Source organism: Equus przewalskii, chromosome 1 (genome assembly GCF_037783145.1).
Source record: "Equus przewalskii isolate Varuska chromosome 1, EquPr2, whole genome shotgun sequence".
NCBI classification, from domain to species: domain Eukaryota; kingdom Metazoa; phylum Chordata; class Mammalia; order Perissodactyla; family Equidae; genus Equus; species Equus przewalskii.
The window spans coordinates 82642738-82669446 of NC_091831.1; the positions used below are offsets into that span (position 1 = coordinate 82642738).

Genomic DNA, 26709 nt, shown 5'->3' on the forward strand with positions numbered 1-26709 from the left:
ACACTGGGGCCAGTCAGGAAGGGAGTTTGTACAAAAAAGTGGAAGGTACACCTTTCTTTCTGCAGTAGGATCATGCGTGTGCACTGGGACAAGTGTGACAATTGTTTATTTGTTTATTGTTTTGTTTGTTAATGGAAAGGGTGATGAAGAGTTTGCTGCCACACGCTCATGAGTTCAGGTTGCATTCCATGTGGAAGCTGTGATCCTGACACTTTGAACAATGAGAATGGCAACTTTAGGTCTTAGGGAGCTCTTGGCTCTGACAGCCAAGGGGTCCTTGATGGCCATCCTGGTCAGTTACATCGTTTTCTAGATGTTGGATGCTCCCTTATCTACCCTGGGAAGAAGGAAAGGATGCTTGGGACTTTCAACTGTTAGCATTTGTGGGCAGGATTTCTGCATAACTCTCTTCAGACGAGTCTAACAACCCATGAAAGTTGTTGGCATCATATTTCAAGAAAGGAGGTAGAAATGGAATACGTTCTTTTTGGATTTGCTTAAAAATATTTCTAACGGAGCAATGCTTGAAATTGCTTAAAACTTTTTATTGTGAAAGAACAGACACAGAGAACCGTTACGGCCAATGTGTAGCTTGATGAGTCATTATGAAGCTCATACCTTTGTGACCATCACTGAGGCCAAGAAATGGAACTTTTCCCCTGGTTCCAGAACCCCCTCAATCTGTTCTCACAGTCCCCTTACTTCCCCAGAGGTAACCATTATCCTGACTTTTAGAGTCACTCCTTCCTTTTGTTTCATTATAGTTTTATCCCTCAGATATACATCTCTAGACACTATATCTAGTTTTGCTCATTTTAAAGAAATTGATATGTCTTTTAATTACAAGTTCCCTTCATCTCTTTCTTTCTTTAAAAAAATTACTGAGATACAATTCACATACCGTAAATTTCATCTTTTTAAAGTCTACAGTTCAGAAGTTTTTAGTACATTCATAATGTTGCATAATCATCACCACTAATTCCAGAATATTGTCGTCACCCCAAAGAAATCCTATTCCCATTAGTAGTCATTCCCCACTCCACTCTCCCCTAAACCCCTGCCAACTATTAATCTACTTTCTGTCTCTATTGATTTTCCTATTCTGGAAATTTCATATAAATGAAATCATACAATGTGTGTTCTTTAGTGACTGGCTTCTTTCACTTAGCATAACATTTTCAAGACTCATCAATCTTGTATGGCATAGATTGTGGTGATGGTTTCACAGGTATATACTTATCTGCACCCTCATCCAGTTGTATGCATTAAATATGTACAGATTTTTTTTTTTGCCAAGGAAGATTTACCCTGAATTAACATCTGTGCCAATCTTCCTCTATTTTGTATGTGGATTGCTGCTATAGCATGGCTGCTGGTGAGTGGTGGAGGTCCATGCCAGGAACTGAACCTGGGCCACTCAAGTGAAGCACGCTGAACTTAACCACTAGGCCACAGGGCCGGCCCTAACTATGTACAGATTTTTGTATGTCAATCATACCTTAATAAAGTGGTTAAAAAAAAGATTCAATCTCCTTGCAGTAAGTAGCAGTACTTTATTCTTTTTCATAGCCAAATAATATTCTGTGACATGCGTATACCACATTTTTATATCCATTCATCAGTTAATGAACATTTGTGTTGTTTCCACTTTTTGGATATTATCAATAATGCTGCTATGAATATTTGTGCACAAGTTTTTGTGTGGACATTTGTTTTCATTTCTCTTGGGTATATACCTAGGACTGAAATTGCCTGTCACATGATAACTGTGATTAATTCTGAGGAACTACTGAACTGTTTTCCAGAATGGCTACGTTATTTTACATTCCTCCAAGCAATATATGAGGGTTCCAATTTCTCCACATTTTTCCAACACTTACTATTGTCCATCTTTTTGGTTGTAGCCATCCTTATACATGTGAAATGGTATCTCATCGTGGTTTTGATTTGCATTTCCCTAGTGGCTAATTTTGTTGAGCATCTTTTCATGTATTTATTAGACACTCCTGCATCTTCTTTGGAGAAATGTCTATTCATATCCTTTGCCCATTTTTAAGTTGGGTTATTTGTCTTTTTATTGTTGAATTGTGAGAGTTCTTTATAGATTCTGGATACTACTCCTTATCAGCTATATGATGGGCAAATATTTTTCTCCCGGTTTGTGGGTTTTCTTTTTATTTTCTTGATACTATCCTCAAAGAATAGAAGGTTTTAATTTTGATGAGATCCAATTTGTCTACTTTTTCCTTTGTTGTTTGTGTTTTTGGTGTCATATTTAAGAATCCATTGCCAAACTAGGTAGATTTATCCCTATGTTTTCTTCTGAGATTTTTACAGCTTTTGCTCTGATATTTAGGTCTTTGATTCATTGTGAGTTAATTTTTATATATAGTATGAGGTACGAGTCCAACTTCCTTCTTTTATATTTAGATATCCACTTGTTCCAGCACCATTTGTTGAAAAGACAATTCTTTATTCATTGATTTGTCTCCTCACACTTGTTGGAAATCGATTGGCCATCAAAGTGAGGGCTTATTTTTGGACTCCTCACGGTGTTCCGTTGATCTATATGGCTATCCTTATGTCAATATCACGCTGTCTGGATTTCTATAGTCTTATAGTAAGTTTTGAAATTGGAAAGTGTGATTTCAGTCTTGTTTGCCTATTATGGGTCCCTCTCATTTACCATATGAGCTTTAGAATCAGCTCACCAGTTTCTGTAAAATAGACAGCTATTTTGATAAGGATTGTGGTAAATGTGTGGATAAATTTGGAGAATATTTCCATCTTAACCATATTAAGCCATGAATTCTTTCCGTTTATTTGTCTTTAATATCTTTCAATGATGTTTTGTAGTTTTCAGTGTATAAGTCTTGTACTTATTTTGTTAAATTTATTCCAAGTATTTTGTTCTTTTTGATGTTTTCATAAATGGGATTTTCTTTGTTCATTTTCATTTTGTTAGTGTATAGAAATACAACTGAATTTTGCTTAATGATCTTATATCCTGCAAACGTGTGGAACTCATTTATTAGCTCTAATAGCGTATTTGTGGCTTCCTCAGAATTTTATGTATGGTATTATGTTATCAGTGAATAGAGAGTGTTTTCTTTTTTCTTTTCCAATTTGCATGTTTTAAAATTACTTTTCTTGACTAACTGTGCTGGCTAGAACCTCCATTACAATGTTGAATATAAGTGGTGAAAGGGGACATACGAGTCTTGTTCCTGATCTTAAGGAGGAAAGTTTATGTTGTTAGCTGTGGGCTTTTTTATAGGTGCCCTTGAGCAGGTAGAGAAAGTTCCCTTTGTTGAGTGTTTTTCTCATAAAAGAGTGTTGAATTTTTCAAATTCTTTTTCTGTGTCTATTGAGATTATCATGTGATTTTGCTCTTTATTCTATTAATATCACATTGATTCATTTTCATATGGTGAGCCAACCTTGTGTTCCTGGGATATACCTCACTTGGTCATGGTGTATAGTCCTTTTCCATATGTTGCTGAATTTGATTTGCTAGTGTTTTGTTCAGAATTTTTTGGTCTATATTCAAAGGGTTATTGGTCTGTAGTTTTTAAATGATTTTTTGCTGTCATTTTGGTATTAGGGTAATGCTGGCCTCATAGAAGGAGGTGAGAAATGTCCCTTCTTCATCTATTTTTGGAAAACTTTGTGACGTTTGGTGTTAATTGTTCATTAAATGTTTGGTAAAATTCACCAGTGAAGCCATGTGGTCCTGAATTTTTCTTTGCGGAGAGTTTCTTGATTGATAACTCAATCTCTGCTTGTTAAATATCTATTCAGATTTTCAATTTCTTCTTGAGTCAGTTTCAGTAGTTTATATCTTTCTAGGAACTTTTCATTTCACCTCGATATCCTAATTTGTTAGCATATAATTGTCCATAGTATTTTCCTATAATTATTTTATTTCCGTAATATTGGTAATAATGTCCACTCTTTCATTCTTGATTTTAGTTATTTGAATTTTCTCTCTTCTTGTCTTGGTCAATCTAGTGAAGATTTTTCAATTTTATTGATTTTTCCAAATAACGAACTTTTATTTTTGTCCCTTGTTGCTATTGTTTTTCTATTCTTTACTTCATGCACTTCCACTCTAGTCCTTACTGTTTGCTTTTAGCTTGATTGGGATTTACTTTGCTCTTTTATGTCTTGTTTCTTAAGATGGAAGGTTAGGCTATTGATTTGAGATCTTTAATTTTTGTTAATATGGGTATGCAGATGTAATTTTCCCTCGAAGCACTACGTTGGTTGCAACCCATAAATTTTGGTATGTTGTGTTTTTATTTTATTAGTCTCAAAGCATTTTCTAGTTTTCCCTGTCATTTCTCTTTTGGCCCATAGGGTCTTTAGTACAGTCATGTGCCGCATAATGACATTTTGGTTAATGATGGACCACATATACAATGGTGTCCCATAAGATTAGTACCGTATAACCTAGGTGTGTAGTACACTAAACCATCTAGGTTTGTGGAAGTACATTCTGTGATGTTTGCACAATGACAAAATCACCTAATGATGCATTTCACAGAATATATTCCCAGTGTTAAGTGGTGTATGACTGTATGTTGTTTAATTTCCATATTTGTCAATTCTCCAAATGTCCTTCTCTTATTGATTTATAATTTCATTCCATTGTTGGCTGAGTACATAATTTGTATAATTTCAATCCTTTTAAATTTATCAAGACTTGTTTTATGGTCTCACATATTGTCTTTCCTGGAGGATGTTTTATGTGTGCTTGAGAAGAATGTGTATTCTGCCATTGTTGGATGACAGGTTTTATTAAGTCTCTTAGGGTTAGTTGATTTATACTGTTGGTAAAGTCCTTATTGATCTTTGTTATAGTTTTTCTATCCATTAATGAAAATGTGGTATTGAAGTCTCTCTCATTGTTGAACTGTCTATTTCTCCCTTCATTCTGTCAGTTTTTGCCTCATGTATTTTGAGGCTCTGGTGTTGATTCAAATATATTTATAGTTGTTATATCTTCTTGGTGGGTTGACCCTTTTATCATTACAAGATGTCCGTCATTGTTTTTGGTAACAATATTTGCCTTGAATTCTATTTTGTCTGCTATTGGAATAGTCAGTCTGGCTCTCTTTTGATTGTTGTTTGCACGGTACATCTTTTTCTAAACTTTTACGTTCAACTCATTTGTGACTTTGAATCTAAAGTGTGTCTCTTATAGATAGAACATAGTTGGATCAACTTTTTAAAAAATACACTCCAAAAATCTCTGCCTTTTGATTGGTGTATTTAGTTCTGTTTACTTTTAATGTAATTACTGATAAGGTAGGGCTTACTTCTGCCATTTTGATATTTATTTTCTATAGGTCTTATGCCTTTTTTCCTCTCTATTCCTCCATTGTTGCTTGCATTTCCGTTAAGTAGATACTTTCTCATCTACCATTTTAATTTCATCCTCATTTCTCTTACTATATTGTTTTGAGTTATTTTCTTAGTCGCCTCCCTGGGGATTACAATTAACAAGTTATAACAATCTACTTTGCATTAATATCAACTTAATTTCAATAGTTTATAAAACTTTACTCCTATATGACTCCATTCCTTACCCCCTCCTCTGTGCTGTTATTATCATACAAATCACATCTTCATGCAGTGGATGCCAATCAACACAGAGTTATAATTATTGCTTGATGAGGTTGTCTTTGAAATCAAAGAGGAGAAAAATGGGTTCCAATTAAAATACATTTTCACTGTCTTTTATATTTACCTATGTAATTACCTGTACCAGTACTCTTATTTTGTCATGTGGATTTGAGTTATTATCTAATATCTTTTCAGTTCAGTCTGAAGGACTCCCTTTAGTATTTCTTGGAGGGACGGTCTCTGCTAGTGAAAAATACACTCAGTTTTTGTTTGTATGAATATCTCTTAATTTCTCATTCAATTTTTAAGGATTGTTTTGTTGAATACAGAATTCTTCATTGGCAGCCTCCCCCATTCCCCCCCCCCCCCGCCCCCACCGCCCCTGCCAGTACTTTGAATATGTCATACAACTGCCTTGTGGCCTCCATGGTTTTTGATGAGAAAGCAGCTCTTAATCATATTAAGGATTCCTGGTATATGGTGCTGTTTTCAATATTCTCTTTTTATCTGTTTTTGATAGTTTGATAAAATGTATCTGTCTGTGGATTTCTTTGAGTTTATTTTACTTGGAGTTTATTGAGCTTCTTAAATGTGTATGTTAATGTTTTCATCAAATTTGGGATATTTTTGGCCATTAGTTCTTGAAATATTCTTTTTGCCCTTTTCTCTTTCTCCTTTCCTTCTGACACGTCTATTTTGTATATTTTTATAAACTTGATGGTGTCCCACGGGTCTCTGATACTCTGTTTATTTTTCTTCATTAGTTTTTCTTTCTTCCTCAGACTGGATAATCTCAATCAACTGTCTTCAAGTTCACTAATTTTTTTTTCAGCCTGATAAAATCATCTGTTGATCTCCTCTAGTGAATTTTTCATTTTAATTATCATACTTTCCTTTTTGTTATTTTTCTTATAAGTTCTCTTTATTGATATTCTCAGATAATTTAGTGAGATATTATTCTTATGTTTTCCTTTAGTTCCTTAGACATGATTTTCTTTAGTAATTTGAAATTTTTTTCTTTTGAGGAAGATTATCCCTGAGCTAACATCTGCCACCACCCAATCCTCCTCTTTTTGCTGAGGAAGACTGGCCTTGAGCTAACATCTGTGCCCATCTTCCTCTATTTTATATGTGGGACACCTGCCACAGCATGGCTTGACAAGTGGTGCCATCTGCACCCAGGATCCGAACCAGTGAATCCCGGGCTGCTGAAGTGAAATGTGCAAACTTAACCACTGTTCCACTGGGCCGGCCCTGAAAATATTTTAAACAGCTAATATAAAGTCTTTGTCTAGTGAGTCCAATATCTGATCTTCCTTAGAAACAATGACTATTTGATTGTCTTTTCCCTCTGTTTATGGGCTACACTTTCTTGTCTCTTTGTATGTCTCATAATTTTTTTTTAAAGTATAATTTTTTTTTTTAAGATTTTATTTCTTCCTTTTTCTCCCCAGAGCCCCCGGTACATAGTTGTATATTCTTTGTTGTGGGTCCTTCTAGTTGTGGCATGTGGGACGCTGCCTCAGCGTGGTTTGATGAGCAGTGCCATGTCCACGCCCAGGATTAGAACCAACGAAACACTGGGCCGCCTGCAGCAGAGTGCGCGAACTTAACCACTCGGCCACGGGGCCAGACCCTCATAATTTTTTTGGTGAAAACTGGACCTTTAAAGTAATATAACGTGGTACATCTGGAAATCAGATTCTCCCCATTCCCCAGGGTTTGTTGTTGTTGCTATTTGTTGTTTTTGTTGTTGTTGTTTGTTTGTTTAGTTACTTTCCTGAACTAATTTTGTAGTCTGTTGTTCTTTGTCTTGTGTGGCCACTGAAGTTTCTGCTCAGTTAATTTAGTGGTCACTTAATGGTTCGGATTTCTTTAAGTACTTGGAACTAATAATTTTTACAGTCTTTGCTGAGGGGCTTTGTGGGGTGTGGGGACATGCCTTTAACACTCAGACAGTTGACACCCTGTCTTAGCCTTCATTTCATACTAGCTCAGTCTCATGGTCAGCCAGAGGTGAGTGGTCAGGGCCTTAGTCTTTCCTGGGTATATACACAGCCCTACACATGCGTGTGATCTTCTAGATTCTTGAACATCTCATTTCCCAGCTTCTTCTTTTAAGTTTTTGATTAGCTTACTATTTGCCCAACTGTTATTGCTGCCTCAGGCAGCTGCAGAGTTGAACAATTGCTGTTGATTGTTTTTGAGAAATGCCCCCAGGGAAAATATTGTTTGCACCGGGCAAGTTCTGAATCAGGTCAAATAAAAACATGCATTATGAGAGCAGATTTCCAGGGAACTGCCAGACAGGTCAAATAATGACAATTCTCTGAGAATGGGGTTTTGAAACATCTGCAACTACATTTTGACCCTTACAGTGTCTGCTAGGCTGCTTGTTTCACCACTGCTTTTATGGAGGGGAAGGTTTTTGGAGGTTCTTACTCTCGCATTCCATTACCTTGTTCCCTCCTTTCCTTCTCTTTCATTTTTCTTTTTTTAAAGTAATTTATTTATTGAAAAACCTAGGCTTTTTGACTTGTGGAGTTTCCAAACTTTGGATTTTGCAATGGCATACTCTCTATGCAGTTCAATATGTCCTTTGTCTTCTGAAGGTCATAAAATGGCAGCTGGATCCAGACACCTGATCTGACTCAACTTTGGTCTCTGTGGTAAGACTATAGATGGTGTTGTGTTCCTTCCATGGGAGACACAATGTTTGAATTTTTAGGGCAAATCTATAATGCAGTCAAAGTTATTTTCAAGCATGGTGGTAAGTTCATTTATACAGTAGTCTTCCCTTATCTGTGGGGTATACATTCTAAGACCCCTAGTGGATGCCTGAAACCATAGTAGTACTGAACCCTATATATACTTTGCTTTTTCCTATACATATGTACCTATGATAAACTTTAATTTATAAATTAGGCACAATAAGTGATTAACAATAACTAACAATAAAATAAAACAATTATAAAAATATACTGTAATTAAAGTTACTGTAGATCTTAGCAACCTCAGCATACGATTTTTTTTCTTTCCTTATTAAGTTGAGAACTTTCACCTTTTCCTAAAGGAAGCACTTTATGGCTTCTCTTTGGCATATCCAAATTGCCAGCATCACCACTCTTGCGTTTTGGGACCATGATGAAGTAAAATAAGGTTACTTGAACACAGACACTGTGATACTGTGATAATCGATCTGATAACCAAGACAGCTACTAAGTGACTAATGGGTGGGTAGCGTATACAGTGTGGACCACTGAACAAAGGGATAATTCATGTCCCAGGAGGGATGGAGTGGGACGGTATGAGATTTCATCACACTACTCAGAACAGTGTGCAATTTAAATCTTATGAATTGTTTGTTTCTGGAATTTTCCATTTAATATTTTTCCTCTGTGGTTGACCACAGGTAACTGAAACCATGGAAAGTGAAATTGTGGATAAGGGGGAAATACTGTATTCTAAAATTTAAAATAGGGGCAGAAATCTCACTCAACCAAGCGTAGGCCCATTTAACTGGCTGTTAGATAAGAAAAATTCAATGTGTTGGTTTGTGGATTCTCGAGCTTTTAGGATCCAAGACCACCTATAACTATAATAATTTTAGTAATATTTCTACTGTCTATTAATTACCTATGACCATTGGGTTAGAGTTGCCCAGTAATAATCATAAAAGTTAGTACTAATTTATACTAATTTAGTGCTATGCACTATTTTTACCCCTTTTACATACTGTGCATATTTTTCATTTGCCTCTGTTTGGTCTGTAGTAAATTGCAAATATAAATACATATGGTAAATACATTTTTCCCCTCCTATTCATGTGTTGGAAAGTGTTGACTGTATCATTACGTTCAATGATTTCTAAATCCCCAATTTCAATCTCTTCATTTTGAAGGCTGGCACAAAATTCTGTGATGGGCAAAATATTGTTCTTTTGCTGGGTTGTAGCTATTCAAGAGGTGAGGTTAGAGTATTGCCACAGGGTGTATCTCCTGGTGAAGCAGCATGGCATCCTTAACCACTTCACACATATGTCTGTATTCATGTGCACACTCACTGTGATGTGTCCACGTAGGTGCTATTCTTGGTTACCTAGCCTGAGAGGCCTTGAACAGAACAACCACACTTAGGGCGGTACCTGACTTGTGGGGTTTTTTTTACACGCATGTTCAAATTTATTAATTCATGCTAATTTATCCTCCAAGGTGGTTGGTTGAACCAATTCACAGTGTCACCTGCAGTATATGAGAGTCTCACTCAGTTCCAGATATTCGCCAACAAGGGGTGACATTGGGTCTCTTATTCTTCTCCATTTAATTGGTGTGAAATTGTATCTCATTGTGTGTGTTTTTTTTAAAGTTAAACTTTTAATATGAGATAATGGTAGATTCACATGCATCGTAAGGAATAATACAGAGAGATCCTGTGCACCCTTTACTGAGTTTCCCTCAATGATAACATCTAGCAAAACTACAGTAAAATATCACAACCAGCATAATGGCATGGATGCAATGTCAGATCTGATTGTCATTTTCCGTTGCTTGTACTCATCCGTACGTGTGTATATGTGTGTGTGTGTGTGTGTGTGTGTGTGCATGAGTATTTAATTTCATGTAATTTAATTGCATGGGTAGGTCTGTGCGTACATCACCACAGTTGAGATCCGGAACAATTCTATCACCACAAGGATCTCATCTGTTGCCCTTTTCTAAACACACCCACTTTTCTTCCTCTCATCTATAAGCTCTGGCAGCCACCAGTTTGTTCTCCATTTCTATAATTTTGTCATTTCAAGAATGTTATATAAATGCAGTCATACAGCATAGAAACTTTGGGATTGGGTTTTTTTTTCCCTCAGCATAATTCTCTGAAGATTCATCAAAGTTGCATGTGTCAATAGTTCTTTTTAATGGCTGGATAGTGTGCCACGGTACCACATTTTGCTTGATCATTCATCCGTTGAAGGACATCTGGGTTGTTTCCAGTTGGGCTATTACAAATAAAGCAGCTACTAACCTTCATGTATAGGTTTTTGTGTTAACATAAATTTCTATTTCTTTTGGATAAATTCACAAGAGTGCCATTGCTGGGTGAATGGTAATTGCAAGTGTAGTTTTATAAGAAACTGCCAAACTACTTACAGAGTATTTGTCCTATTGTACATTCTCATCACCAATGGGTGAGTGATCCAATTTCTCTGCGTTCCCACCTGCGTTTAGAGTCATCACAATTTTTTATTTTAGTCATTCTGGTAGGTGTGTAGTGACATCTTATGATGATGTTAATTCACATTTTTCTAGTGGCTGGTGATGTTAAACATCTTTTCCTGTATTTCTCTGTCATTTGTATATTCTCTTTGGTGAAATGTCTGTTTGCATCATTCGCCCATTTTCAAATTGCATTGTTTTCTTATTGATGAGTTTTGAGATTTCTTTATAAATACTCTATATAAGTGTACTTTGTCAGATATGTGGTTTTCCAATATCTTCTCCCAGTCTTTAGCTTGTCTTTTCATCTTTTTAACAGCATCTTTCTCAGAGCAAAGTCTTTAATTTTGATGAGGTCCAATTTGTTGAGTTTTTCTTTTATAGCTTGTGCTTTTGGTGTCAGGTCCAACAGCACTTTACCTAGTCCTGGATCCCAGATCCCAAATATTTTCTCCCACTTTTTTCCAAAAAACTTATAGTTTTATGTTCTACATTAAATCTAGGATCCATTTTGAGTTAATTTTTGAATAAGGTGTGAGGTTTTTTTCATAATGGATACAGCACTATTTGTTGAAAAGGGTGTCCCTCCTTCATCGAATTATTATACAGAAATGACGGCCTCAGCCAGCCACACCAGCCTAGAAGATTTTAGTGCCACTTTTTTTCTAGTCATAAAGTGACTGGAAAAACCCTTACCTTTCATTTTTTTGGTGATATATTTTACTTTGAAATTCAGAGATTTCCTACTCAAGAATCATAATCTCGTCCCTTTGTTTTTGCTTCAATAAGTAGCCTTTTATTGTGGTCATAGAGATTTAGAAAAATGTGGCAGAAGGAGAATGCCTCATCCAGAAACCTCAAGCAGAGTTTGAAAAAAGAAGCAGGAGGAAAAAAAAAGAAAAGAAAAACAAGAGAGGGCCTGGACTTCCGCTTGTATTTGGTCACTTTTTACCTGCGTTGCCTCCGTCTGCTTCCCTGTCTGTAAATGGGAACCACAGTCCCTTCTCCACAGACGCCTTGCGATAGTAACATCCCACGCATACAGCTTCCGGTCCAGGTCCGGCCGGCTGCAGCACGCTTCTGGTCCCCAGGGGATGGATGGAAGAGCAAAGGTCTTTCTCCGGGGGGTCTGTCTCTCCTTCTGAGGCCGGAGGAGGCTGGTCTTAGAGGTGTGGTAGGGAGCTGAGCAGTTGGTGAGTGGACAGCTTAGATTAATATGTAGGATGCAGGGATGGGGGTGCCATAATGTGCTCCCCACCCCGCCCCCCACACAGCGCATCCGCCTCTGGGAGCCCTGGCTGTAGAGGAGATCAGTGACGTAGGGGATTAGGAAAAGTCTGCCTGGCCTCTTCCTGCTGCCCCCGCACCTGGGGCTCTCCGCCTTGGAGATTAGTGGGTGACAGCTTTGCCAGGGGACAGACATTTAAATGTCAGCTTTCGTTTAAAAGAGCGGGTCTAAGATGAGAGGGAAGAGAAGATAAGCCTTCCTCCCCGCCTCCTCCAGCAAATCAGTCCCGTGCTTTCCCGTGCGTCCGAACCCTCTCCAAACTGGCGCCTTAACTCTTCCTTCTAAGGAGCCTCGCTCTGCAGGCAGGTGTGGTGGCCCTGAGAGATGGGGCAGGTGCTGGCCCCAAATGCAGAGCTGGAGGCAGCAGTCAGAGAGGGAAAGACGCGAATCATGTCTTGGAAGCACAGAAGGTTCTTAATCTACTTTCCCAGACATAGGAGGAGGGCAGTCAAAGGACCCCAGCAGGTGTAGGCAGCTCTTCGCAACAGCGCATGCCCAGCACTGAGGGCAGTGCCATTCTCGCGGTTCATTTGTTCGTTTCTTCATTGATTCCCTTAACCCTACATTTGGGAGTTTATTTACTTATTTGCACCTTCACTGGGGACCAACCAGCTGGCCCAGCCAGCCCCCCAGTGAATATTTCTGTAGCTTCTCTTGTGTACCTGGCCCGGTGCCCAGCCCTGGGGACACAAGTGATAAAAACACGGTGCCGCTGTGCTGCGGAGGAGGCTGGACCGGTTGTGGGCCAGAGCGGCGAGTGCTGGCCCTGGCACGCTCCTGGACATAGCAGGGGCTCTGCCACACGCGTGTCTTTGCAGGCATGAGCCCGACCTCTGTGACTCTGGCCAGTGCCCTGCAGGTCAGGGGCGAAGCTCTGTCTGAGGAGGAGATCTGGGCCCTCTTGTCCCTGGCTGCTGAGAGGCTCCTGGAGGACCTCCGTGATGGTAAGAGAGTGTTTGCGGCCGTTGAGTCACGGGGGATGATGTGAAGCTTCTCAAACAAGCACATTTCTGGCTGCTGCTTCTCCATCTGTTATCAGTCCAAAGTGTTAGGGCAAGTAGGCAAATGACACCCACCATGGAGCTGTGCTGGGAGGGCGGGCCCGTCTCGTGGACCCAGAGTTGAAAGAGTGGCCTCGTTCTGCCTTGAGATTGTATGTCTAGGCCTGGTCACTAGGGAGAGAGTGGGGGCAGCTCCGTGGGCCTCTCCCACCACCTGGACAGTCTGCGCATAACCAGAGATGGGAGGCAGCAGGTAGCCACGGGATCAGCGGACACCCCATACTGTCCTCCGTGAGATGCTGTGCCAGCTTGAGTCCCATCAGGAGAGAACGTGCACACTCAGTGGTCTAAACGAGATGAGCGTGTGTTAATATAAAGAATTCTTAAACTCCGACCGAAGAATAACTGTAAGATATAAGAAAAGTCCACATGGTCCCCCAGGGCTGAGGGCTGTACCCAATGAGCGACAAACTTTGAAGGGAAGCCCCCTCCCCAGGTTGGGGTTCAGATGTGCCGGAGTTGCTGTGTTTGCAGCCCGTGATGACAGCTGCTCTGCCTGGCCATGGTGGTCTGCAGGCACTGGACAAGCCGGGCGCAGGCGATCGCCAATAGGGGCGGGGTGACTCTGGGTGGAGCCGGGCGCAGGCGGGCACAGGCCAACACAGGTGAGCCCCAGCTCCGGAGCCGGGGCGCGCGGGAGGCCTGGAGCCCGCAGCGTCTGTGTAGACGGGGTCGCAAGAAGGCGATCGCTTGGCTGAGGGATCACGCGTCCTGGACGTGTGTCGGGGCGGAGCGTCACCCGGTGTCCCCAGCACACACCGCTGATCCCCCCAGAAACGGCAGGAGAGCCCGCCCCCCGCGCTGTCTCTCCGGCGCCCTCTACTGAGAAAGCTGAGCATCGCGCTCGCTGAGAAGGAGAGATGCTGAGGGGGGAGCAGGTACTGAAAGATGGAGCTGCGAGGCATTAAATCTATAACTGGAACAAACACTGGATGCTCATACTCAGAGGTCAGCTCAGAAGTCACGCGTGCTCCCCCCATGTGAGACCACACATGCGCAGTCAGGGTGAGGGTCTAGCTGGGGAGACAAGGGAGGCTGCGCACCCGTACCTACAGCTCCATCTCCTCCCTGAGCCTTCACGCCCTCTTCCCCGCCCTGGAGGTTCCGATGAACAGCTACAGTGTGCCCAGAAGACCAGCTGCCTTGGTCCCTGGCTTGGCCCCAGGCCACTCAGAATTGTGCTAATTTCCAGGTGGATCTGACCTCTTTACATTTTACTTTGGGACTCTTGGCCCCTGATGAACACTGATGCAGGTGCTGTTATCCCGGCCACCTCTGCACCCACCTTCTGTAACACCTGCTCCTGGCACACACGCATCAGGGCTGAGTTTGTTCCGCTCCGTGGTTCCCCGGGTCTTGTTCGCTATCCCTCCCAGAGGAGGATCCTGCAGGGCACCCCCCCCCCCCCCCCATGCTGGCCCTCCAGACAGCCGCCTGTCTCTACCCCCCCATCACTGCCTTGGTTTCAGATTCCTCGGACTATGTGGTCTGCCCCTGGTCGACCCTGCTTTCTGCGGCCGGAAGTCTTTCTTTCCAAGACCATAGTTCCCATGGAGAGGCTGCTCCTTTCAAGGCCCCTGAACTGCTTCAGGGACAGAGTGACGAGGAGCGGCCGGATGCGTCTCGGGTAAGGCGTGCGGCGTCTCTGCAGCGGCCTCCGGCCCCACCTCCAGGAAAGCCTGCGTCTAGGACCTCGGACCTGTCCTGGGGGTGGCATCCCCTGCTCCCAGCTCAGCCCAGAGGAACACCGGACAGAATGAGTTTTAAAGAATTTTATTCCCAGACTGTCTTGCCAGTAACTTATTAGCTCTTAGATGAGGACAAGTCAACTTCTCTGAGCCCTAATTTCTGCATCTTTTAAGTGGGGTTAATATGACCTAATCCACGAGCTTGTTGTTAACATTCAAGAAGAGGTGTTGGGAAAGCTGTGGGTAGATGGTCTGGCACATTGGTTCCATTGGCAACATGTAGCAAAACCCCTCAAAAGGACCCAAAAAGCCCTCAGCTAGGAATTTATCCAAAGGCATGAGTAAAGATTGATTTAGCTGCAGCAATGTTTATTGTTGAATTGTTGACATTGGTGATAAATTGGAAACCAACTACATGTTCAATGAGAGTGGATGTGAAACAAGATAGTGTTAAAATGAGGCTGTAGAAGCTTGTTGAATGACCTGAAAAGAAATTAAATATATGCATTTACGATGTGATCCTAGTTGTGTAAACACACACAGAGGGGGAGAGAGAGCGGAAGTTCTAAAAATATACGCACCAAGGTGTCTGAGTGATTATTTCTGGATGGCAACATCAGTGGCGAATTTTGTTTTTTCCATGGACATGTTTTGCTTCTGAATAGCAGAAAGTTCTAGTAAACATTATTTTCAATTTGATAGAGAAGGAACTCCAAGGAGAGAAGGGTGGAGGGCAGGCGCACTGTAGGCATTTCCTTGGTGCATTCTGTTCCTTTTTTCCTTGTCATTTCATGGGAGAATAGGGCCCCAGGGGCTTCCAGGTTTGGTCCGTCTGGGCCCACGTGTCTCCAAGTCGGATGACAATAGAGAAAGCATTGGAGTCCCAGTTGCAGTGGCCCCGGCTCCATCACCCCCCCTCCCCCCCGCCCCGGGACTCCTGGCCCCTGCACCCTTTCCTCACGGCCAGGATCCCAGGGCTCCTGTGTTGGGTGCAGACTGGGTGCCTCTCAGATACCCTCTGTTCAGGCCTCTCTGGTGAAGTTCCACTCACACCAAGTTGCCTCCTACTCTCTGGACTCAGTTAAGATGCCACATCCTGAGCCATGGGATCTGACTTTCTGAGCCACCACCTGAGGGGCCTGCTGGTGCAGCGTGAAAGGGCAGGGGACCTAGTTTCCCAGGGGGTGAGCCTTAACCAATGGCAAATGAGAGTTGGGAGGAAACTGAGAAGATTAATTCTCCCCTGTATCTTTCCTCCTGAACTGCTTCGAGATGGGTGAGTCTCAGAAACTTCCAGAGGAGTTCTGAGTGCTAGGAAGCTAGGTCTGCTGTCCTTCCTGCTGCGCTCTGTGGCTTGTTGCAAGGAGATGGCCATTGACCCCAGCCATCACATCTGCTTTGCTTCCCTTCCCCTTTTCTCTTCACCCTCATTGCCCTGAGTTTATAGCCCCTGAATGAAGTATCAGTACTTAATCCTTGCCTCAGGCTCTGCTTTCTACAGGACTTGAACTAAGACAGATCTTGAGTGCCCCTGGGGTCCTTCCCCATCCCTCCCAGCATCCCTGGTGAGGAACAGACATTGCCCTCCTGGCTTCAGCCTGGCCTCCACTGAGTGTCTTGTGAAGGCCTAGTGGCTCCTCTCCTCAGAGCATCCTTGAGCTGAGCTGAGCTGGAGGAAAACATCCTCCTGCACATGTTCCTCCATGCAGAGAAATGAGGGTTCCAGGAGTTCTTAGGGTGAAGGAATAGGCTGAGCTAACAACTGGGGAGGTGTGTTGTGGGGGTGTGGCTTAAGGGCCGCAGCCGCCAGCCTTGGGCCCTGTTCCTGCAGCTGGAGGGCAGGGTTACCTGGCCGTTCTCTCTCTTACAGCCTCCCTGCCCCTCAGTTCCATTAATTATCGTTCCCTTCTGTTCATCGCAGGCTCCTCTCTTTGTCTCACTTGGCTCAGGTCCCGTGGTGGGGGGAGTTGGGGTTGGAGGCTCAGGAAGGTGGTCCCAGGAAAGGCTGTGCTCAGGAGCCTCCCCGGCCCTGGGCCCCATTCTGAGGTTTGAAGGGTGCACCTTGACACCTCTCCTCGGGCCAACACGGGGGAAATTAAGACATTTCCCCGACTCCTCGGGATGTTAGGCCCAGGTGCAGGGGAAGGTGTGGGCAGGTCTCTAACTACAAGTCATTCATTCCACTGTCACCCACCCCATGCTCATGGCAGACATCACCAATCGATCATGGCTTCTTTCCCACTGAGCCGGGAGTGGCCTTCAAAATCCTTCTGACCACCCTTCTCCGGGCGGTGTCCACCAATGGGCTGGATTTGGGATTTGGGGTGAAGCCTGCTGTCTTGTGGCCCTGGGCTTTGCTCTGGGACACTTTTAGAGCCCTGGGAACCCAGGTAGGTGCCTAGGTGTGGACGATGCCTCTGGTGGGGCTCAGGACGTCCACTTGCGGGGTCATTTCTCCGGATGAGGGTGCAGCTTGCGAGCCTTCCTGCAGGTGTCACCCAGATGGGGGACTGACTGGTTCAGGGGCACAGTCTCAGACGAAGAAGAGGCCTAACGGGCGCATGGGGCTCGGGACGCGAGCCCCTGATCTAGAGATGTGAACTCCGGAACCAAGCCCGCTTGTGTTGAACTCCACAGGTAGCCCAAGTGACCGCGTGGTTTACGTACTGTGCTTGTTAATCCAGCCTCTTCCTTCCAGAGCCCCACAAGCCTTAAGGTCTGGAGAGAGACCTCAGGGGGCTGTGCCTGGTCGGTTATAATAGAAACCTCACGATAATACACACTGACATTTAGTGAGGACGGCGTGTAACCCAGGGGCGACACAGCCCAGTGGCTCAGGGCAGGGGCTCTGGCTCCGTGTTCAAGTCTAGGCTTTATGTCTTCTTTGGGCCAGTTCCCTAACTTGCCTTTGCTTTAGTTTCCTTCTTTGTAAATTGGGGACGATTAAAATACTTGCCTCCCAGGACTGTGGTGAGGAAAATAAGTTAATATTAGTGAAAGACGTAGGGCAAGCCTGGGTATATTATAAGAGCTCCATGTCCAATAATAATGATAACAATTATTATTATTATTAATACCATCTTTAGGTACATTTTACTCAATCGTCCTAAGTTTTCAGGCAGAATACTCACTTCAAAGATGAGGAAACTGAAGCTCAGAGAAGTCAGTGCTCTTCTATGACACCATGTTGCTTTGTGACAACATACGATGCTTTTCAATCAGGTTGAATAACAGTGTGTCAAGAAGAAGAAAGCCTAGAACATGGTGGCTGGAACCACAGATATAATTATTATTTACTTAATGAGAGGTTTAAGGATTGGTCAGCAGCTTAGTAAATGTCATCAAGGTTCCAGGTGTATATTTCCATTCTACTCTCATTAGCTGCTGCCTTTTTGTCCTTAGACTTGTTGCCTCCTGGTCACAAGATGGCTGCCATGATTCCAGGTATCACATCAGTGTTCAAGGCAGGAACAAGGGGGAAAGCATGGACCAGTCCCATGTGCTCCTATTGCCAGTGAAGCAAAAGCTTTCTCAGAAGTCCCCTAACAGACTTCTCAGATGTCTTTCGCCAAAATTGGGTGTCATGGTGACCCGGGTCTTCAGCCTCTAGAGTCAGAGGCAGCAAAGTTTCAGGGAGCTGCAGATGGCTGTTGGGCTAGCCAGCCAGCAGTGGGAATTGCATGGGAATTATCCCATGTGGGAATTGCGTCATATGTCGTCTGCGGGATGGTGGAGCAGCAGAGGTGACTGGAGTCTAATCACATGCTTTTCTCTCGGGCAGATGCACGTCTATTCTCTAGGAATGACCCTCTACTGGTCAGCGGGCTTCCATGTTCCTCCAGACCAGGTCTGTACCCACGATCCTCGCCGCCTCGCCAGGTGGTGCCTGTGGCTTGGTTTAGCGGTTTTGGCCGGGGCAGGGGAACTCTGGGCCTCCGCTCCATGCTCCCGGGTTCTGGGAAAGCACTGCCAACCGATGCCAGACCTGCTCCTGCCCAGTCCAGGAGGAACCTCCAAATCCATCCACGTGGCACCCTAGGCAGCCATGATCTGGGATTGGCAAGCGAGAGATGACGTATCTGCCACTCCCACTCAGAGACTAGCGAGCAGGAGAGTTTTACAGATGCTGACGACGCAGAGTCAGACAGCGGGTGACGCCCCCTCCTGCAGTGGGAAGCCTCCCGGAAGAGGGTCTGGTGCCCCATCGATTCGGGACAGTGCTCCCCGGATATCTTCCTCTCTGAGATCTTTCAGAGTGTTTTCTTAGAGACGCTGGGAAGGCTTGAAGCACAGAAAGGTTTAAACTTTATCATGGTATTTTACAAAATTTTTGACGACAGAATATGTGTGCAAAATTTTCATCTGACGCTGTATGAATTCCTTAGAAACCAGTGAAACAGGAGCACACGCTGGAGACCTGCCTGGCCTGCCCATCTTCCTCCCTGCCTCCCTTCCTCCCTCTCTCCCTTCCTCCCTCCCTCCTTCTTCCTCCCTCCCTGTCTTCCTCTTTTCCTTCCTTCCCACCCTTGCTCTCTCCAATGTAACATCCCAATGCTTCTCTGTGCTCCTTCTAACACAGACACCTGCTCACATTCCTCCTCCTGTGACTTCTTCCTCGGCTCCCCTCGACCCACGAGGTTACTTCCCACTCCTCAGCAGGACACACCTGGAGCCCAGAGCTGGGCTCCTCCCTGTGGGGCTGGTCCCTCTCTGGCCCTCTGCTGTATCAGGCCTGGTTTCATGGGCATGTGGCCTGTGTAACAGCACGGGGCCTGCGCTTACAAGGGCCCCATGCTTGATTTAATGCTCTGCTGTCAGCGTCTTGAAATCCTTCTCAATCTTGAACAAGGGGCCCCACTCCTGCCCATGGGCCACGTCCTTTCAGACATACGCCCACCTTTGCACGTTTCTCCCTCCACCTGAGGCCCGCTCCTCCACCTTTCTCCTTGTTAATTAACCCCAGCATACTTTTTGAAATACAGTCCAAGCTCCTCCCTCCCTCCCCAGCCTGGGTTAGGCTCCTTCCTCTGTGTTATTTCCATGTCTTGTGCTTCCCGAGACCAGAGCACTTATCACCCTGTCCTGTCCTTGTCTCTTTAAGTGACCGCCTTTCCCAGCAGACTGTGAACTTCCCGAAGGTGGGCCTGTCTCCCACCCCTGTCCCAGGAGCTGGGCAGTCCCCGGCACGTAAGGGAACTGCTGTTCAGGGCAGGACTCAGTGGCCTGGTCACATGCCACGAGAGGAATTCACAGCTGATGCTCCATGGCCAGACATGGTAGTGCGGCCTTGACCTGGAAAAGGGCCTTCAGTATGGGTGGGTGTGAGAAAAAGCCGGATTTTGAGTCTGACTTTGAGCTCTTCCCCATATAGATGGTGGCCACTTAAACACATGAGAGTCATGCTCAAGAAAACATCGATTTTCTCTTTTGCTCGATGTGCACACATTACGTCAAGTTCAGCCAAGATTACTGAGCACTTGGGCTGACAAAAGCCACAGTTGGTGTGTTTCTGGAGCTCACAGTCCAGGGAAAAAGGGCCCATGCGACCCACCTAAATAATTTGGCAAAATGACAGGCCGCCCAGGTGAATGTGAGTGACAGGCTAACCCCTGGGTTGATCTGGGGCGCTCGGCGTAGGTGGAAATCCGTGGTGCGGAGGATGTATTTTTTGGGAGTATCCCAAGCACATGTTGGGGCTCTCTGTGCACAAAGGATGCTCCAGCTTAGACAGCAGCAAACGACACAGCAGGTGCAGATAATTGCTCTGCATCTTGAGGCCCCAGTGACCTATCTTCCGCCTGTCCCTAACTCTCGGGGAGGAGCAGGCATCCGTCTAGTGGGGACGAGAACGCCCATTTCGGTCAGCCCACTGCGCTCTGCCGAGGCACCGGCCCCGGGGCTGAGCCCTGTGCCTCCCGCCCTCCCCTGTCCCCAGCCTCTGCAGCTCCGGGAGCCGCTGCACTCGCTGCTGCTGACCATGTGTGAGGACCAGCCCAGCAGGCGGCTGCCGCTGCCGGCCGTTCTGGAAGCTTGCCGGCTGCACCAGGACGACGCGGCCATCTACCCAGCCTCTGCCAATCTGCATGTGAGACGGCTGGTCAGCGTGGTTCTGGGCTCCGGCTCTGAGGTCAGTGTGGATCCGTGCTGTCCAACCCAGGAGCCGTGGGAAACTGTTGACTTAGCTAAATTATAGTTAGTGACAATGAAATCAAATGAAAAATTCAATTCTTCAGTCCCACCTGCCTCTATTCAAGTGCTCAGTCGCCACAGGGAGCTGGTAATGACCGTATCAGACACGTCAGATCTAGAACATTCCTGTCAGTGCAGTTCTCTTGGGCAGGGCTGGCGAAGACCTTCGGGCAAGCCCCGATTTCTAATGTGGCTAAGACCCCTGGGATCTTGGAAGAGCCTCTCTACATAAAAGCAGTCGTGTCTACAACCCGTGCGTCAGTTCCCCTCTCAAAATTCAGCTCCGTGCCTGCACAGTGCCTGGCCGCCCCCTCCCCTCTGCCACCTTGTGCCTGCAGAGGGTCCCCTTGTTGCGCTTGTCACACTATCTGCTTGCTGCCCTGTGCCCTCCCTGGCGCCTAGTGAGGGGCCTGGCACGTGGTGGGCATTGACTTAGGCTGGGTTCCCTTGAAGCAAAGCCAGGGACGAGGGTGCTTATGCAAGTCACGTACTGGGGAAGCACTCCTGGGAGAGAGGGCGTGATGGAAGGAGGACAGGATGGGGCACAAGGTGGATACAGCCTTAGCCTGATCCCACGGTGAGCTCGGTGCCCGTGGTCCAAAGGCGAGGAGGTCTGCATTTCAGAGGAACCAGAGGGGGGCCAGCTGGAGGCTGGTGGGCGGCTGCTGCCCTTGTCCAGGGGCAGGTTGGAGAACTGAGACCACGATTAACTCAGGGTCCGTGTGGATGGAGAGGAGGGGACAGCTGTGGGATGCTGCCAACGGTCAATCAGAAAATGCCTCTCCCGTTCTGTCCCCTTTCTCTCTTGGTGTGTGAGCATGTTGCTCCTGTTCATTGATCCAGAGGATTCTACTTGTTTGAAAGACATTAGCGCCTACGATCCAGTGGTGTGTCGTCGTCCCCTGATGGACATGGCATTGACCCGTTGTGTTCCATTAGGAGCCCATAACGTAGATTTGGATCCCTCATTGGACATTCACCCAGGCCCTGAGCTGGGGGAGCTGCAATGGGGCATGACACGCACAGTGGGGTCCGGGAGACAGACAAGGAAGCAGACTCATGTTCTGTGGTGTCACCGAGGGAGGTGCGAGAGGAACTGCGAGAGGGGCATTGGCGTCTGCCTTGAGCGCAGAGGCTGAGAGGACTGGAAGTGAGGAGGATGTGTCTCTGGGGCTTGGGGCCCAGAGGAGCTGACAGGGAGAGCCTGGCCGGTGGAGGGAGCGCACGAGCCAACACAGATGGGCAGGAGAGGCGGGCATCTCGGGGGCATGGAGGACCCCAGGGTGCATGGGCACAATGGGCACAGAGCACCCCCTGGCTTCTAGAGAACATGGTGTGAGCTCTTCCTGTGTGGGACACACGGTCCACACTGACTGGAAGGGACAGTCTGTGTGTGTCTGTTCGAATGCCCCTCCCGACACGGGGATGTGCTGTGTGCTGCACCTGACCCTCAGGTGGGGAGGAAGGCGGTGGAGGAAAGCTCCTCTGTGCAGCAAGACAGAAGCTGCCAGCTCAGGAACAGGCTGCATCAGGCGAGCTGCGAGGGCTCGGTGGCCCCGGCCTCGGACGGTCTGCACCCCTCCAAAGGTAAGTACGGCCCCAGGGGTCTGTGTCCGGCAGAGGGAGGCCCTGTCCCTGGGGGGTCCACATCCCCACAGAGGGAGGCGCTTTCCCGGGGGGTCCGCGTCCCCGCAGAGGGAGGCGCTGTCCCGGGGGTTCCTCCTCCCTGCAGAGGGAGGCCCTGTCCCGGGGGGTCCTCGTCCCCGCAGAGGGAGGCCCTGTCCCGGGGGGTCCTCGTCCCCGCAGAGGGAGGCCCTGTCCCGGGGGTCCTCCTCCCCGCAGAGGGAGGCGCTGTCCCGGGGGTTCCTCCTCCCCGCAGAGGGAGGCGCTGTCCCGGGGGTTCCTCCTCCCCGCAGAGGGAGGCCCTGTCCCGGGGGGTCCTCCTCCCCGCAGAGGGAGGCGCTGTCCCGGGGAGTCCTCCTCCCCGCAGAGGGAGGCGCTGTCCCGGGGGTTCCTCCTCCCCGCAGAGGGAGGCGCTGTCCCGGGGGGTCCTCCTCCCCGCAGAGGGAGGCGCTGTCCTGGGGGTCCGCGTCCCTGCAGAGGGAGGCATGGGCCCCGGCATTGTTCCCGGGTCTGCGGAGGGTGCTGTCTACTGTTTCCCACTCCCCGTGTGCCCGAGGTCCGTGCTGCAGTGGCAGAGAAGCCCGCGTAGAGTCCGCTCTTCCAGACGCCCCGCAGAGAGCCGAGTTTAGGGCTCTTCTGCGTTCTGAGGAAAGCTTTAAGCTAACAGTTACTCCTATCCAAGGAGAACTCTTTCTTGTTGAGTTCTAACTTGGACAGTTCATTGTCCATGCTGATAAAACAAAATAAAGCAAACAGCAGCAAAGAAAAATCTCTCTTGATGGGGTTCTGGGTGGAGCAAAAGGAAAAATAATTGTAAAAGATGGTTTTTGTTGTTGTTCCAGGTGAGTTAACAGAATGACTTTTAAAATAATCTTCAGATCTTCTGTGCTCTACTTTTCAACTGAATCTGAGATTAAAAAAAATTAACGTTGGTTTGTTGTCCCTGAAACAAGTTACTCCTTGCTGTTAATCTTAATCTTCCCCCCAAGACCTCCCTCAACCTCTGTAACCGTCATTTTGTTTCCATTTCTCATATGAGGAAACAGACTCAGAGAGGTTAAGTAATTTTGCCAAGGTCACACAGCTAGTAAGTCGTGATACTGAAATCCTCCTTCCAGGCTGCCTGATTCAAGAACGCCATGCCCTTTGCCTCTGCCCATGCCCTCCACCCTACTGTTTGGTTAGTTTCAGAGAGAAGCACAGAGACTCAGAGCTCCCTGGAGCCTGGTCTGAGCGCCTCAGCACACAGTCGCGGCAGCATCTCTGTTAACAGGTAACCAGCAAGGGGCATGGGGCTGTGAACTTGATGTGGGACATTGGTGTGGGGGCTGCTGTATCCTGCTGCTTTACTATTGCCGAGGAGGAGTAGCCTCTTGCTTCTGCAGAAGAAGCTGACCCTATTCCGTTGGCAGATGAAAAAGCCACATTTAAGGACATACGAAGCCAAGATGACGAGGGGCCCGATGGCAGCTGTGCGGTCAGGGCGTCCTGTCTCCTCTGGGAACCAGGTCCAGGCTCAGCTATGGAATGACAACATGCTTCCGTGTTGTCGTGGGCATCTGTTGCCACACGAGCCTGCGTAACAATCGCCCACAAGACCCAGCGGCTGGAAACGGTGTTTGATTTAGCTCTCGATTCTGCGTGTTGGAAATTTAGCTGTGCTCAGCTGCGGGGCTCTTCTGGACTCTGCTGGGTGCCCTTACACGTCTGTGATCAGTTCAGCTTGCCTGGGCGCCCTCGCTTCTAGGGGGAGGCTGCTGTTGTCTGGGGGAGCCCTGGCTCTTCTCCACCGGCAGGCTAGCCTGGGATTGTGCCCCTGACAGTGGCAGAGAGGGAGACAGAGAGCGAGACAGAGATGGAGAGAGAGAGAGAGAGAGACAGAGAGAGAGGGAGAGACGTGCACAGAACCTCCAGAACTAGCCCTCCACCACTTGGACCTCATTCCACTGGCCACATCAAGCCTGGAGGCCAGCTCAGCTTCCAGGGGTAGGGGAATAGACTCCATCTCCTGAGGGCAGCTGGGGCAAAGTCAACTGCAAAGGGCACGGGTCAGCGAGCAGAACTGTGGCTATTTTTGCAATCAGTCTAACTAGATGCTTAAATCTGCTCAAAACCCACATGGGCTCATATCTTCCTGGTCCTGGAATCTTGGACGTTGTGAAGCTCAGATATTTATTTATTTACATGTTGACTTGTTAAGGGCTGTGCCTCCACAGTTCAGCCCAGGGCTGCGGCCAGACTTGAGGTCAAATACACAGCTGAGGCCTCTGCTGGCTGCTGGCCAGTCCACCTCACAATGATTTTCCTGCCATTTAAAACTCTTATTTTCTGTTTTCCATTTTCCCAATGAATATAGCTTTAATTTTTTTTCTGATTCCATAAACAATGTAGGTTTATTGTCAAGACATTTCGAACAAGGGGCCGGCCAGGTGGCATAGCGGTTGAGTTTGGCGCACTCCGCTTTGGCGACCCCGGTTCGTGGGTTCCGATCCCGAGCTGGACCTACACCACTCACCAGCCACGCTGTGGCAGCCACCCACATATAAAATAAAGGAAAACTGGCAACAGATGTTAGCTCAGGGTGAAACTTCCTCAGCAAAAATCACCCCAAAACCCCAAAAAACCATTTTGAACACTATGTAAAATTCTAAGGAAGAAAATCAGAACCCTCTGTGACCTCATCAGCTGCTCTGGGGTGTTGGGGACCTGGGGTCACAGGACCTGCCTGTCCCGAGCACGGTGAGCAGAGGGTCCTGGTGGAGCAGAGGCCGCTGTGGCCTTGCCTCAAGCATCCCCTCACCGCCCCCCAGTGGCCATGAGGCCTTAGTTGCCTCCTTCGGAAAGTGGGTATGATAGCACCCTCGTAGGCACGGGGTGAAGATGCCGTGGTGGGTACACTCCATCCAGCTGAGCCCCTGCAGGCAGTGGCTTCTCCTGGACGGGAGCCCCTTCCCTGGTTAACACTTTCTCTGCTCCTCTGACCGCTGGCCAGCACTCTCCCGGCGGAAGCTCCCCAGAACCTTCAGGAGGGCTGGCGGCTCAGCTCCGGGTCAGCTCCCTCTGTGGCAGCAGAGAACTCGCAGCCGGCAACTCCTTCTCAAAGGGCTTTCGTGCAGAGAAAGGGAAAGGTGAGCAAAACAGGACCGAAGGACACCCCCAGGAGAGGTTTGAGCGGGGAGCTGGGGTGGCCGACATGGTGCTGAAATGGGCAGCACCCATTGGAGGTCTAGGCTCCCTGGGCTGAGGTTTGTAGAATTGGGTTAATATAAATCTGGAAATTGCAATTCAGTGCAGCGGGTGTTTATCGAGTGGCCTTGTATGCTGTGCAGGATAGAAGATCGAAGAGACCTGGTTGGTGTGCGGTGATGGGAGAGCTGATGAGGCTGCATGTCCTCGGAAGGGGCCTTCAGAGCAGACAGAATGCAGAGAAAATGTGTGGGTGGGACAGGCGGGGAGGAGAGGGTCCATCCCCGCTGGTACTCAGGGTCATCGGGTTTGGGGTGTGAGGAGTGAGCTATGGAGGAGCCAGGCCAGTCTGCCTGGCTGTGAAGTCTGGCTAACAGGAGGAGTGATGTCTGGTGGCCCCTGCAGTGTGCACATGCCTCTGGGGACCCCCGGCTCCTGGCAGGCAGGCTGGTCTCTGCCGAGGGGCCAGCTTGCTAAGCTGTGCTGGAGGGTGAGATTGGGGTGGTCCTGGCATCAGCCGTCAGGTCAGAGCCACTTCTGGTGTTTAGAAACACTCCCCTGCTTCCTCAACACAATACTACCATTAGCTGAAAATCTGTTTTAATAACTACATGAGCCCGCAGTGGCCGCAGGGCATTAGCACCCCCTGGAGCTGTGACAAGCCCTCCTGGGCAGGCTACTCACTGGGGATGCTGCCTCTGAGTATCCGGACCCTTTGGGAATGTCAGACCCAGATGCCTCCAGAAGGCCTTTGTCTGTCTGTCTGCCCATCACAGACAGATTTGCTTAAAGCTCTTCCATAAGTTAGAGATGAGTGAAGCCTGGACGAGCCT

General features: G+C 47.0%; 1 protein-coding gene across 1 annotated transcript in view; it reads left to right on the forward strand.

Moving 5' to 3' along the window:
- Positions 1-26709, forward strand: part of FRMPD2 (FERM and PDZ domain containing 2) — a 122541-nt gene that overhangs the window by 26491 nt on the left and 69341 nt on the right. The window contains exons 2-8 of the mRNA XM_070615847.1: positions 12948-13073; positions 14660-14817; positions 18660-18725; positions 20814-21005; positions 22522-22654; positions 23876-23963; positions 25683-25818. Of these exons, the coding sequence (XP_070471948.1) occupies positions 12948-13073; positions 14660-14817; positions 18660-18725; positions 20814-21005; positions 22522-22654; positions 23876-23963; positions 25683-25818 (899 nt within the window). The remainder of the gene's footprint in view (positions 1-12947; positions 13074-14659; positions 14818-18659; positions 18726-20813; positions 21006-22521; positions 22655-23875; positions 23964-25682; positions 25819-26709) is intronic.